Below are 13,270 nucleotides of genomic sequence, written 5' to 3'. Positions count from 1 at the left end.
CTCCTTATTATGCTTTTGTGTTGCGCCCTTAGCTTTGTTCGAGGCTTATGCAAGAAGCAGTGTACCATCTTCTCTATTTTCTACAAAATTTCTGCAAAGAATTCTGCCCATTATGCATCTCTCATAATGGCCTGGGCTTCCCAGGTGGCGCTAGTGGTAAAGAATCCACCTGCCAATTCAGGAGATGTAGGAGACGCTGGTTCGATCCCCTGGATTGGAAAGATCCCCTGGAGGAGGACATGTCAACCCACTCCAGTATTCTTGCCTGGAGAATCCCATGGACAGAGGAGCCTGGTGGGCTACAGTCCATGGGGTCGCAAAGTGTTGGACATGACTGAAACAGCACAGCATGCTCGCAGATAAGGTCCTATGTATAAGTTCATCCCACAATTCATTGTCAGGGGGTGTGCTAAATTCTCAAAGAACTACCTTTCCTCCTAACTGATAACTTGAGCTATGCAAAACATCCTAATTCACTTTCTGCTTTGGTTGCCAGCAAGTTTAAAGTCAAATTTATATCTCAATCAAGGGAGCAAACTTATTTGCTTTAAACCCTCTTTGGAAAGAGGTGATGCAGAAAAAAGGAATCAACTAGTAATATTAGGTATAAAAAAAAAAATCGAGGTAGCTGACCAGATAGACTTGGTTATCCAGTTTCTCAGGAAATTTTGGTGTGGGAGGGAATGGGGTAGCAGCTGTACAAGGAACCTCAGAGACCACCTCCTCATTTGGGCAAATGAGACCCATAAAGATGATTTCTTATATTTGGTTTTCACTTTTTATTTGCTAAGCTGAAGCAGTGAACCTAGAAGGATGATCTATTTATGAAGCACATTAAGATGCCTAATAATAATAATGACAAAGTATTTATACTTTTCTACTAACGCCAAATCAGATTATAAAAATCTAACAACAAAACAATATATCTTATGTAATCCTACACAGCCCATGGTTTATGTGTATATATTTATCAGTCTGCCTATCTTTCTATTTACGTATAGATGTGTAGAGGGATTCAGGCTTAAAAAACTTCGCCATGATAGAGGGAAGCTGCATGGAGTTGGTGAAGCCTAGCCCTTGGCAAGTGCTCAGTATTTGGAATGAAAGGAAGAATGGAGGCTGAGGTTTTCTTTTCTTAAAATAGAAGTTTAGTTGATTTACAATGTCGTGTTAGTTTCAGGTGTCTAGCATAGTGATTCAGTTATACGTACATATATATTCTTTTTCAGATTCTGTTTCCTTATATGTTATTACAAAATACTGAGCGGCGTTCCCTGTGCTGTACAGTAGGTCCTTGTTGGTTATCTATTTTAAGGTTTATTAGTGTGTACATATTAATCCCAACCTCCTCACTTATTTACGAGGTTTTCCATTAGGGCTCCCAAGTCCTGACTGAGAAAGTGGGTTTACTCCAGAACCCTCCCTGGGTGAGTGGGGCAGTACTTCCTCCACCCACCAAGCAGTGGCCCCATTCAGAACCCAGGACATATTTCAGGATGTTCTCTCAAGCCCGAGACTCGTCACGTGGCAAAGCGTGCTCAGCATCAGCCCCACCAGGGCGTGCTGGCCCTGAACCAAGCACAGGATTGGGACTGACAGTCCTCCTGCCAGGCACCAAGTGTGAGATGCCTGACGGGGATGTAGGGAAGGAAGCCCAGGGTGGTCCAGCACCTCTGGGTGCCCTCCGTGTGCCAGGCTGTCCACGCGCCCCTCCACCACCTCCTTGTTATAGCCCCTCCAGGTGAGGTCTGTTTTCCTGCTTAGCAGACAGGGAAACTGAGACTCACAGAAGGAAAGTGACTTGCTTAAGGGCCATACAAAAACAGGAGGTGAGCCGGATGTGGCTGTGGGCTGGTTTGCGATCCCTGTTCTAGAACATCAGGTACACAGGGCTCTGACATCATCATGGGTTTTCTCACAGTTGGGGGCCTCTAGGAGCCCAGTGTTGGAGCCAAAACAGGATCACTCAGACGCTAGAGCACCCAGAGGGCAAGGGGCCTGAGGCTGACGCCGTGTCCGATTGAGCATGGATGCCACCCATAGCGATTTGGAGGGTCTGTCCTCAGCTGTGAGAGTGAGGAGCCCGCAGAGAGCAGCTGGATAGAAGTCTGGGGTCACTCTCCCTTGGACTCCATTCAACATAACCAGCCGCCGCCGCCGCCAAGTCACTTCAGTCGTGTCTGACTCTGTGTGACCCCATAGACGGCAGCCCACCAGGCTCCCCCGTCCCTGGGATTCTCCAGGCAAGAACACCGGAGTGGGTTGCCATTTCCTTCTCCAATGTGTGAAAGTGAAATGTGAAAGTGAAGTCGCTCAGTCGTGTCCGACCCTTAGCGACCCCATGGACTGCAGCCTACCAGGCTCCTCCATCCATGGGATTTTCTAGGCAAGAGTACTGGAGTGGCTTGCCATTGCCTTCTCCCAACATAACCAGAGAGTGGCCATAAACAAGGCTGAGCGCCAAAAAATTGATGCTTTCGAACTGTGGTGCTGGGGAAGACTCTTGAGAGTCCCTTGGAGAGTAAAGAGATCAAACCAGTCCATCCTAAAGGAGATCAGCCCTGACTATTCACTGGAAGGACTGAAGCGGAAGCTCCAATACTCTGGCCACCTGATGGGAAGAGCTGACTCATTGGAAAAGACCCCGATGCTGGGAAAGACAGAAGGCGGGAGGAGAAGGGGATGACAGAGGATGAGATGGCTGGATGGCATCACCGACTCGATGGACGTGAGTTGAGCGAGCTCCGGGGGATGGTGGAGGACAGGGAAGCCTGGCGTGCTGCGGTCCACGGGGTGGACAGGAGTGGGACACAACTGAGCGATTGAACAAGAGCGTGGTCTGGGCAGTGGTGTCTTTAACAAGCCCCACCGCAAAATCTGGGGGCTCTTTCTCAGCTGGGTGATCTGGAGCAGGTTAACGCACGTCCCTGTGCCTTGGTTTCCTCGTCTTTAAAAGGGGCATAATCGTGGCCCCTATACATCATGGGGTTGTTAGGAGGACGGTATCTCGGCCTGGAGTTAGGCACACTAAGTGCTTGACAAACGCTCACCCTCACGTGACCGTGGTTGATCCAACCTCTGTGTTTCCCACACGGGAGAAGCGGGGCCAGGTGCTCTCAGCCCCAGGTCTGGCTCAGCCACCTACTGCCCCTTGGGCCTCAGTTTCCCAGTCTGGAGGGAACAGTGGCCTTGAGCCCCAGGTGTCCTGAGGTGCGGCTGGGCATGTGTGCTGCAGGCCAGGAGCGGGAGGTCCCAGGCGCCGTCTTACCTTCGTTGTTCTCGCCGGGTGGGTGGTAGAAGGAGAGCCCCAGGGAGATGATGGCGGCGATTTCCAGAATGATCAGCGTCACGTCCTGCAGGGCCTCCCACACGAGCTGCAGGAAGGTTTTTGGCTTCTTTGGAGGTATAAAGTTTTGCCCAAAAATCTGCTTTCTCTTCTCCAGGTCTGGAGCGGTGCCTGGCAAACCTGTGGATAGAATGTAGAGAGGTTGGCCTGGCGATCCTGGGGAGACACACACGCCCAGGAATCACCCTGAGGGGGGCGGCCGCGTGGCAGGGGGAGAGAGGCAAAAACAAGCCAGGAAACCGGCAGGAACCCACCAGGAGCCTGCGCCCAATGCTAACTTCGACCCAGAAGATATCCTGAACAGCATCACTAGCGTGCTGGAGTTGGAGGACTGGGGCGTTCTGCAGTTCCAGTTGCGGGGACCCCAGGGTCCAATATCTACTATCATAGACAAGCTACCACATCACAGGGCCTAGGACTCCAATAGTCTTTCGTTCATCCAGTTATTCATTCAACCCGTGTTTCTCTGCACGCCTGCCCCGTGCGGGTGCTGGGGGAGTCCCACAAAGGGAAGAGCCCCTTGCTCAGGGATATGGGAGCTCAGTGGTCCTGGGATCCTACAGTGTGTGGTTCAGGGGTACAGGAGATGGACATGCCTCTGAAATAGGGTTCTGGGTGCTGAGCCTCTTCTGATGTTCATAGTAAGATGCTCACCTACTGCCTCCAAGAACCAGACTGGCTGAGACCCTGCAGAAGAGCCTGAGGGTGTCCTGTTCCCAGGAGACCTCCCCCCACCCCGCCCCACTGGCCTTGCCTATCAGTACAGGTAGCCCTGGAGATCCACTGTCCTGCCCGTGCAGTGGGAGGAAGGGAGCCTGAGCTGGGTTATGCCCCTTTCATAGATGGGGAGACAGAGGCCTTTTTGAGACTCAGCTATGGCTGTGGCACATTCTTGGGACTTGAGGACCCAGGCCGGCCCTGTTCTAAGCACATGGAAATGTTGCTCCCAGCCTCCTGTGCTGGAGTGGTTAATACGTGTTCACAGTGAAAAGCATTAGTCTGTCAGGCATGTCCAACTCTTTTGTGACCCCATGGGCTGTAGCCCACCAGGATCCTCTGTCCATGGGATTCTCCAGGCATGAATACTGGAGTGGGTTGCCATTTCCTTCTCTAGGGGATCTTCCCGACCCAGGGATTGAAACTGCATTTCCTACATTACAGGTGAGTTCTTTACCACTGAACCCCCAGGGAAGCCCCCAGGTGAGGATACTGGGTCATTATTGTTCAGTTAAGACAGTGGGGTCATTAATCATGACCTCCTGGAGGAGTAAGACTGAAGAGACGGGTTTTCTGCAGACAATCCACTTCTCTCTGGATCTCAGTTTCCTCACACACGGCATGAAGGATGGACTTGGCTGAAGGGCTGAAGGTGGGGACTGGTGGCTGTGGCACGTTATGTCCAAAGACGGTTGTTATGGAGACCTACAGGTAGGACACTCCATCTGGGCCAGGCCACCGACCATGCCCTTCCCAGGAGCAGAAATGTAAAGTCTCCTCACCCTCAGGCTGAAAATTAACAGTGCCTATTTTGGGAGCAAAACTACCAGGCCGGTGTGAGAGATGAATGGTGCTGGAGATTCAATTTAGATTAAAGGGCATCTCACCATTTAGTATATTAAAAATTAAAATACTGTGTCAAATATCCACTGGACAAAGCCAGGAAGGCCTTGAAAATTCAGAGACCCAAATGCCCAGCAGTTGATAGCAGACACTGTGTGGAACCATAGACTTTCGAACCTGAGTTTCTTTTTGTATAAAAAGCAGAGGACAGAGCACTGGGTGAGGAGTCAGGTTTGCGGATGAACTTGGGCTGGTGGTTTCATCCCTGGAAACTCAGTGTTCTCATCAATAAAATGGGAGCAAAATAAGCCCGAGGGTGTGGTAAGCTGTACACCACAGAGGAAGGGGTGTGAAAGCTTTCTGTGAACAGTATAGGTGAGGGAAGTGTGTCCTCATGGTAAAAAAATTAAAAAATGCCCCAGCATGTGGCTCAAGTCTTCTGCTGGAGTCAGAATTTGTATTCTATTAATTATGTACAAGAAGATAGCTGAGTGTAAAATGTGGGTTCTTTCTCTGAACAGGAATGATTTGTTGTAATGGCCACTTGTGTCATTGGATACCTGAGGAAGCTTTGCCCCAAAGTGCATCTCTGTCTAGCTGTCCTGGACACACAAGGGCTTTTCCCCCAGGCTCTGAGCCTTCGCCCTGGCCAGTTCCCATCCCTCTACTTGCTCTTCTTAGCCATTTCAGGCTCAGCCTTGAGCATTGCAAATGGCAGCCTTTAGGATACCAGAGAGGTCTTATTGGACTTCCCTGGTGGTTCAGTGGTTGGAAGTTCATCTGCCAATGCAGGGGACATGGGTTCTATCCCTGGTCCAGGAAGATTCCAAGCGTCTTGTAGGGTTGACGGAGGATCAGGAACTGTGATGTGGTAAACAGTGCCTGGTACATATAGGCCCTGCTGGATGCAGCTGCGACTACTAACTACCCCCACTGCCACTAGCCAGCACACTGCCACTTGTGACCGTCACTGCTGCTAACGACCACACCACCGCTACTAACTAACACGCCGCCTCTGCTCCTGTTAGTCTGTGCTGGGATGTGCCTCCTGGATATTTCTGTTGGCGTCGCCACGGTCTTACATTCTGTCAAAGACCTGGGTTGGATGCATTTTCACTTGCTGTGTGACCTTGAATAGCTCCCTCTCCCTCTCTGGGGGCCCGCAGGCTGTCTCACCATTGTATCATGGTGCCGACTGGCCCCTGAGTCGGGGGGAAGTGTCTCCGTGATATGTCATGGCCCCTGGCAGGGTTTCCTGTGGATCCAGGGTCTCTAATAATAACCGGGGATGACACGGAGGCATCGATCATCAGCTCACGGGCTCACACTCAGACCTGGCGTCCAGCCCCATGTGGTTCAGGCAGATGAGGCGCCATGGATGTGGCATTCAATGCTGGTGTGAACGTGCCTAAGCGCAGCCCTGGGCAGGTTCTTGGTTACACACAGGCACGGTGCCACTGGTTTGTGTGTGCACACGATGTGGCACACGATGAGATCAGCTGCTTGTGAGCACCCACAGACACTGTGTCCCTCCAGCCTTTGTGACACACACGGATGTCCATCTCTCTACTGACTCAAGTCCCCACGTTCAGTTGCATCTCCACCCCGCCTCTGCTGTAGGAATTTCTAGACCCATGAAACCTCTCCGCTCACGGCTCTAGAATTTCTATATGAACAGGAAAGTGAGTGTTGGTGGGGAGACTGGGATCGGGTGGTGAGGATCTGGTGGGAATGTGGGTGGCCAGGAGTTCACCCAGAATCTGTGAAGATATCAACTATCCGCATCAAAGAATTGAGGGGTCCGGTAGAGGCAAAGGCGCTAATAGTGTTGCCAGACAAAATACAGGATGACCAGTTAAATGTGAATTTCAGATAAACAGCAAATAATTTTTAAGTTATGTCTCCTATAATATTGGGGACAAGCTAATAAAAATTATTTTTTATCTGGAATTCAAATTTCACCGGATATCCTATACTTTTCTTTGTTAAATCTGGCAACCCTATTCCAGAAGCACACCCCATCCCCCCACCCCACCCCACACGTCCCCTGCCCCAGGGTCCCTCATTGTTGGAGCAGGATAAGTCCTGTGGTCAGCCAGTCTCACCCGCCCATTTGACAGGTGGGAAAAGTGAGGCCCAGAGATGGGGAAGTATCTTGGCTCAGATACAGTGACTCAGCTGCAAAGCTGGGGTTGGACTCCTGGCTCCTGGCCCAGGCCCTTTTCACCAAAAGGTTCTCATCTTGCTCATCAGGTTAAAAAAAAACTAAGCCTTAATGCACACACAAAATTATGGACATTTCACATTCTCTCTCCATCAGCATTGTTTAAGAGATTTGATTCAAACTGTCCTTTGGTGACCTCTGAGTAGCCTTTATCTCATCCTTTTGGGAAAAAGGAGGCCAGAAAAGCCACTTTTCTCTCCTGTGAAGGGGTCTTGATGGTTGAACACAGACATCCACGACGTCATCACGAGAGGTGCACCATCCCTGTTGGTCCAGGACAGGGCGCTCTGTTGAGTGGCTGCCTTCAGCCTCAGGGAAGCTTCCAGAAGCAGAGGGACCAAATTCTAGCCTCAACCTGCTCCTTGGGCAAGTGACACTCCCTCTCAGAACCTCAGTCTCTTCATCTGTAAATTGGGGCACAGGGGAGACTCGCTGTTTTTGCCTGCTGGGGTGCAAATGAAAAGCGTACAACTATATGAGAAGTGCCTGGCACACACCAGGTACCCAGAATCCGGGCAGAAAATCTCCGAGCTCAAATGCGACCTCACACGGCATTGACAGCAATGACAGAGAATTCACGTCTTTTCATTTTCTGTGACCTTGAGTGACCCCTTTGGAGATGCAGGACGAACTCGTCCGCCCCACCCCACGCCATCACCCCATTCCCTCCAGTACGCTGGGTCTGCAGACCAATGGGCACTAAATGCACACATCTGTGCTCTCCGGGGATCATCACTTAACACATGGAGCTTGCATCCACCTCTGGCGATTCTACAAGACGAGGAATACAAACTCCGTTTTGTGGATGGGAAAACTGAGGCTCAGAGAGCTCAAGTGACTTGCTCTGGCCATTCTGTAAGACAAGGATTACAAACTCCGTTTTGTGGATGGGAAAACTGAGGCTCAGTGAGCTCAAGTGACTTGCTCTGGCCATTCTTTAAGACAAGGATTACAAACTCCATTTTGTGGATGGGAAAACTGAGGCTCAAAACTGTGACTTGCTCAAGGTCACACAGCTACAGCTGGGATTGGACCCCAGGTTCTTTGAAAATCCACAGCTGTGCTATTTCTGTATCATGCCAGGGTCCCTATTTCAGGGCCCAGCAGCTAAAAGCCAATAACTTCACCATTTCCCCTGTTCTAGAGACAGCCTTGAGCTATAAATACAGACTTGGCAATAGACAAGAGCTAACTCCCAGGGATTCCAGGCACCTGAAGAAAACAGGAAAATTTAGTCACCAGGCTCGGAGTTGCTAAATATTTGTGTTGTCATTGCAGTGTGGGTACCTCCATTAGCATAAATAAAAGTTACATTTTGAAAGGGAAAAAAAAACCCACGAGTCCTTCAAAAGCTATAGCACTTATAGAAAAATGCATTTCTGTCTTTGGAAAGCGAGTGGGCTAAATCCACTGTGGTGCATCCAGTCCATAAAATATTATGCAACAATTGGAAAAAGCAATCCATTTATATGTACGAATATAGCACAAACTGAGTGAAAAAGGCAAGTTGCAGAGCACTGTGTACAGTTTGATTCCATTTAGGCAAAACAGAAAACTCAATAAAGTCATAGTTTATATTTCCTATAGGTACATATATATGTAAATATGTAGCAAAGGCTCTGTAAGGATCTGCTCCAAACCCACGATGGTGGAACCTCTGGGGAGGCAAAGGGCAATCTGATTGGCTGCAGTGGTTGGGACTCTAACTTGGACTAAAATATTTTTATTTTAACCCAGGAGAATGTATTCATGTTTTATTTGAATGATTCAAAGTTTAATTTAAAGGGGGAAATCAATATGTACTATAATAAAATTACACTTATTTCCATATAACCTTTTGATATGAGAGGCTTCCCAGATGGTGCTAGTGGTAAAGAATATGCCTGCAAAGCAGGAGACACAGTTTGATCCCTGGGCCAGGAAGATCCCCTGGAGGAGGAAATGGCCCTCCTTTTAGATATGAACTTGGAGACAAACGTTTCTCGGTTAAAAACTTGGCTTCGTCACTTACTACCTGTGTGTCCCTCCACTCAAAGGAATACTTAACTCAGATCTGACCACTCCCCTTCACTGCCTGCACAACAGTCCAGGAGGACTTCAGTTAGCCACCCTCAACCCATTCTCCACCTAGTGGTCAGAGGGATGTTTTAAAAGCATGAAGTGCACTGTGTGAATGTCAGGCCCTTGTTGAAGATGCTCCAGGGGCTTCCGCTGCACAGAGAGGCATCTACTCTCCTTGCCAAGGTCTGGAAGGCCCTGGACAGTGTGACCCGTGGTTTCTTAAGTCTTATTCCCCCACCCTGCCAATACACTCCAGCGCCACCAGCCTCTCTAGTACAGCGTCAGTACAAGTGCCCTCCTGGCTCAGGGCCTTTGCACATGCTGTTCCTGCTGCTTGGACTGCTCTTCCCTCTCATTCACATTGAACTTGGCTGAACCTGTCTCTGCCCCCTTCAGATTGGGCCTGTTTTTGAATGTTCTCATAGCTCACTGAACATCCGTTTCCTTTTTATTATTTTAATCATTAAAAGTGTGAAAGTGAAAGTTGCTAAGTCATGTCTGACTCTGCGACCCCATGAACTATACAATCAGAGGAATTCTCTAGGCCAGAATACTGGAGTGGGTAGCCTATCCCTTCTCCAGTGGATCTTCCTGACCCAGGAATTGAACTGGGGTCTCCTGCATTGCAGGCAGATTCTTTACCAACTGAGCTATCAGGGAAGCCCCATTAATAGTGCAATTGCGTGCTGAGTCACTTCAATTGTGTCTGACCTTTGCAACCCTATGGACCGTAGCCTGCTGGGCTCCTCTGTCCATAGTATTCTCCAGGCAAGAATACTGGAGTAAGTTGCCATTCCCTCCTCCAGGCAATCTTCCTGATACAGGGATCGAGCCTGCCTCTCCTGCATTGCAGGCAGATTCTTTACCGCTGAGCCCCCTGGGAATCCTCCAAGGGGATAACTGGTCCCTATTTCCTCAGGTGATGAACATAACAGATGAAGCATTGCACTTGGTGCAGGGAAGCATCTCGATGAATGAAAACCATTGCTGGTACTATTATCTCATAAGGAACCGTGGCAGGAGTTTTTGTGTCCCAGCTCCTGGGTCCTCCATGACTCCACACTGCAGCCGTGGTGGGCAGCTCTGGAGCACGCTGGCCATACCCTTCATGTGTCCTCCAAATCTGTCTTCAGCTTCAGGGCTCTTCCTGCAGCTGGGGGTTCATCGGGTGCCACTAAGCAGGGGGCCCAGAAGTGCCGAGAATCACCCCAGACCACACCAGCGGGAGCTGGGAGTCAGGATAGGCGCTCCAGCCCTGCACCCTTGGAGGGACAATTCTCAAGTGCTTCCCACATGCTCCCTGCCAAGGTCAAGTGGGACACAGCCCTGGTCCCCTGTAGCGTATCAGGTCACCAGCACACCCCCAGTGGCATTTCTCTCTTCCCTGCTTTCTTCTCCTGCTCTCTCACTCCTGAGATGACTCCCAAACATACCACCTGCACCCCACCCTTGGCTCACACTCTGCTTTTGGGAAACCCAAACTGAAAACTTTCCCTGGTGGTTCAGATGGCAAAGAATCCACCTGTGATGCAGGAGACCTGGGTTCGCTCCCTGGGTTGGGAAGATACCCTGAAGGAGGGCATGGCAACCCACTCCAGTATACTTGCCTGGAAAATCCCCTTGGATGGAGGAGCCAGGTGGGCTACAGTCCATGGGGTCGTAAAGAGTTGGACCTGACTGAGCGATTAATACACACACAAAAACAGGTCGTGAGGAGTGAGTGTGTGAGGCTGGGGCCTGGCCTCCCATCTTGATTGTCCTCTAATCACTGGCCATGTGACCCCGCTGGGCGTCTGCTTCCTCTCCACCGAGGAGCTTGGACTAGTCCTCTAAGGGCCCTTGTTGCTCAGAAATTCTGAGATCCACTTCTCCTGTAATTGTATCATTCATTCATAAAGCCATTAAGCTTCCATGAGGGGCCTTCTAAGCCTGCCGGGTGAGCCTGTGGCCCACACCCAGCGGAGGTGCTGCCCACTGTTGGGGGTGGGGCGAGCCTGCCCTGCGTGAGCAGGCAGGACAGCTACAGGGCAGCCCACCGAGGAGGCCGCTTTGATGGCAAGCCTCGCATCTCTTCTCGCTGCCTTCAGCGTGCCTGCACTCCCTCGGCCTGGCTGTCTGCATGCCTGGCTGCCTTTCCGGCCTCACCCTCCCGGGACGGGTCACAGCACCTTCCTCAGGAAGCCACCCCTGGCTGGCCTTACTCTAATCTAATGGCCCTTCCATGCAGCTCACCTCCCCCACCCCCCCCACTTACGGAAGTTATTAAGTGGTATTTCAACTGACTCTTGGGATTACTTAATTTTGAGCTCCTGAAAGGCAAGATCTGCGTCACTTCATTTTGTGTCCTTGGTTATGGCTGGCAGGCAGGAACCACTCACCGTGTGCCTGTGGAGGAGGAAAGACAGAGCAGGGAGGAGGGAGAGGGGGGAGGAGGAAGGAGGGGGGAGGAGGGAGAGGGGGGAGGAGGGAGGGGGAGAAGGGAGGGGGGAGAAGGGAGGGGGGAGAAGGGAGGGGGAGAAGGAAAGGGGGAGAAGGGAGGGGGGAGGAGGGAGGGGGGAGGAGGGAGGGGGCAGGAGGGCGGGTCCCCGGCTGGACCCACACTTGGTACCAGCAGAGAGCAAACAGCACAGAGCAACAGCTCTAATGCTAAATAACAACAAACGCACGCAACCCTCTGGCTAACCCACTGGTCCTCACCATCCTCGCAGGCAACACTGAGTGCTTACTCCACGCCAGGCTCTAGGCTAACGGCGTTTGTGTGTACAGACTCACTTAACCCTCACTGTGGCTCCCTGAAGGGGACACCGTTATCATCCTGTCTTACACACAACTAGGAAGCGGCAGAGCGAGAAGGGAACCCAGGGAAGCTGGCCCGAGCCCCGCTCTGAACTAGTGCGTGTCGCTTGTCGGTTCCTTCACTGGGTGAACGGTGACGTGCGCCCGCCCGCACCGGCATCAGCGAGCACCGGGCACACACGAGTGAGCAGGAATGGCACTCCCACCCTCCCTGGCTCTTCTGTACCCACTAGGATGTCTAACTGTGCAACGCTGTTGCCACACGTGGACTCAAGCACTTCTGGCAGCTAGTGAGACACGCACTTATTCATTTTGATCCTCTGGGCACTGAGTTGTGTGGTCACGGCCTCCAATGACTAACGGTGGCTCCAGCTGTTCCACTTTCCGCAGCTGTGTGACCTGGGACAAGTCACTCACCTTCTCTGGGCCCCTCGGGCTATAAAATAGGGAGATCCCGCAGGCTACCAGAGACCTGATGAGAGGGCTATGTAAGGCAATGCCTGGCCCACAGTGCTTGGCATAGAGTAGGCATTGGTGACACAGTGGTAAAGAATCTGCCTGCCAATGCAGGAGGCACAAGAGACGTGGGCCTGGTCCCTGGGTCAGGAAGATCCCCTGGGGTAGGAAATGGCAACCCACTCTAGTATTCTTGCCTGGAAAATTCCATGGACAGAGGAGCCTGGCAGGCTACAGTTCTGGGCTATAGTCAGACATGACTGAGCATACACAGACACACACAGACACACACGCACACATGTATGGGTTAAAGGACTTCAACTGTAGAAGCTGATCGCCTTGTGACACCCCATGGAGGAGGGAGCTGAAGAGATCTGACTGAGTACGTGCAGCCATTAGAGGCATACGTAGGACTAGAACCCCAGTCCTGAGACGCCAAGACCCCAGGCCCCTGTCGCTCTGGGACACGGGCTCTTTCAGGACAGGCGAAGCATCTGCACCAGGAATCTATCATTGATGTTGTTGCTTCCCCACACACTGTCGGGCACTCTTGTATACTTTAAATGTTCTGTGTGTCTCTCCAATAACTTGACAAAGGCCACCTCTGTCATTGCCCGTGCAACAGAAGAAGGGTCGGCATCACTGTTGTTTCAGGGGCCGGGTACTTCCTGTCCCTTTGCTCAGGGGACTGGTGTGGTGCTGGGTGCAGCCCCGACCTGGATAAAGACGCTGGACTGACCAAGTGTTAGTTGCTCGGTTGTGTCTGACTTTGCGATCCCATGGATGGTGGCCCGTCAGGCTCCTCTGTCCATGGGATTCTCCAGGCA

The 13,270-nt window shown here is 51.3% G+C and overlaps 1 protein-coding gene across 5 annotated transcripts in view; it reads right to left on the bottom strand.

The window, feature by feature from the left end:
- ATP2B2 (ATPase plasma membrane Ca2+ transporting 2) overlaps positions 1 to 13,270 on the bottom strand; it is a 195,298-nt gene that overhangs the window by 81,849 nt on the left and 100,179 nt on the right. For all 5 annotated transcript variants that reach the window (XM_055413597.2, XM_088831529.1, XM_055413596.2 and 2 more), the window contains exon 3: positions 3,269 to 3,466. In XM_055413597.2, the coding sequence (XP_055269572.1) occupies positions 3,269 to 3,466 (198 nt within the window). The remainder of the gene's footprint in view (positions 1 to 3,268; positions 3,467 to 13,270) is intronic.

This window comes from Moschus berezovskii, chromosome 24, assembly GCF_049115385.1.
Source record: "Moschus berezovskii isolate FMDL1 chromosome 24, NW_MosBer_1.0, whole genome shotgun sequence".
Taxonomy (NCBI): domain Eukaryota; kingdom Metazoa; phylum Chordata; class Mammalia; order Artiodactyla; family Moschidae; genus Moschus; species Moschus berezovskii.
The sequence above is the reverse complement of the archived record's forward strand: the minus strand, read 5'-3'. Positions and strand labels throughout refer to the sequence as shown.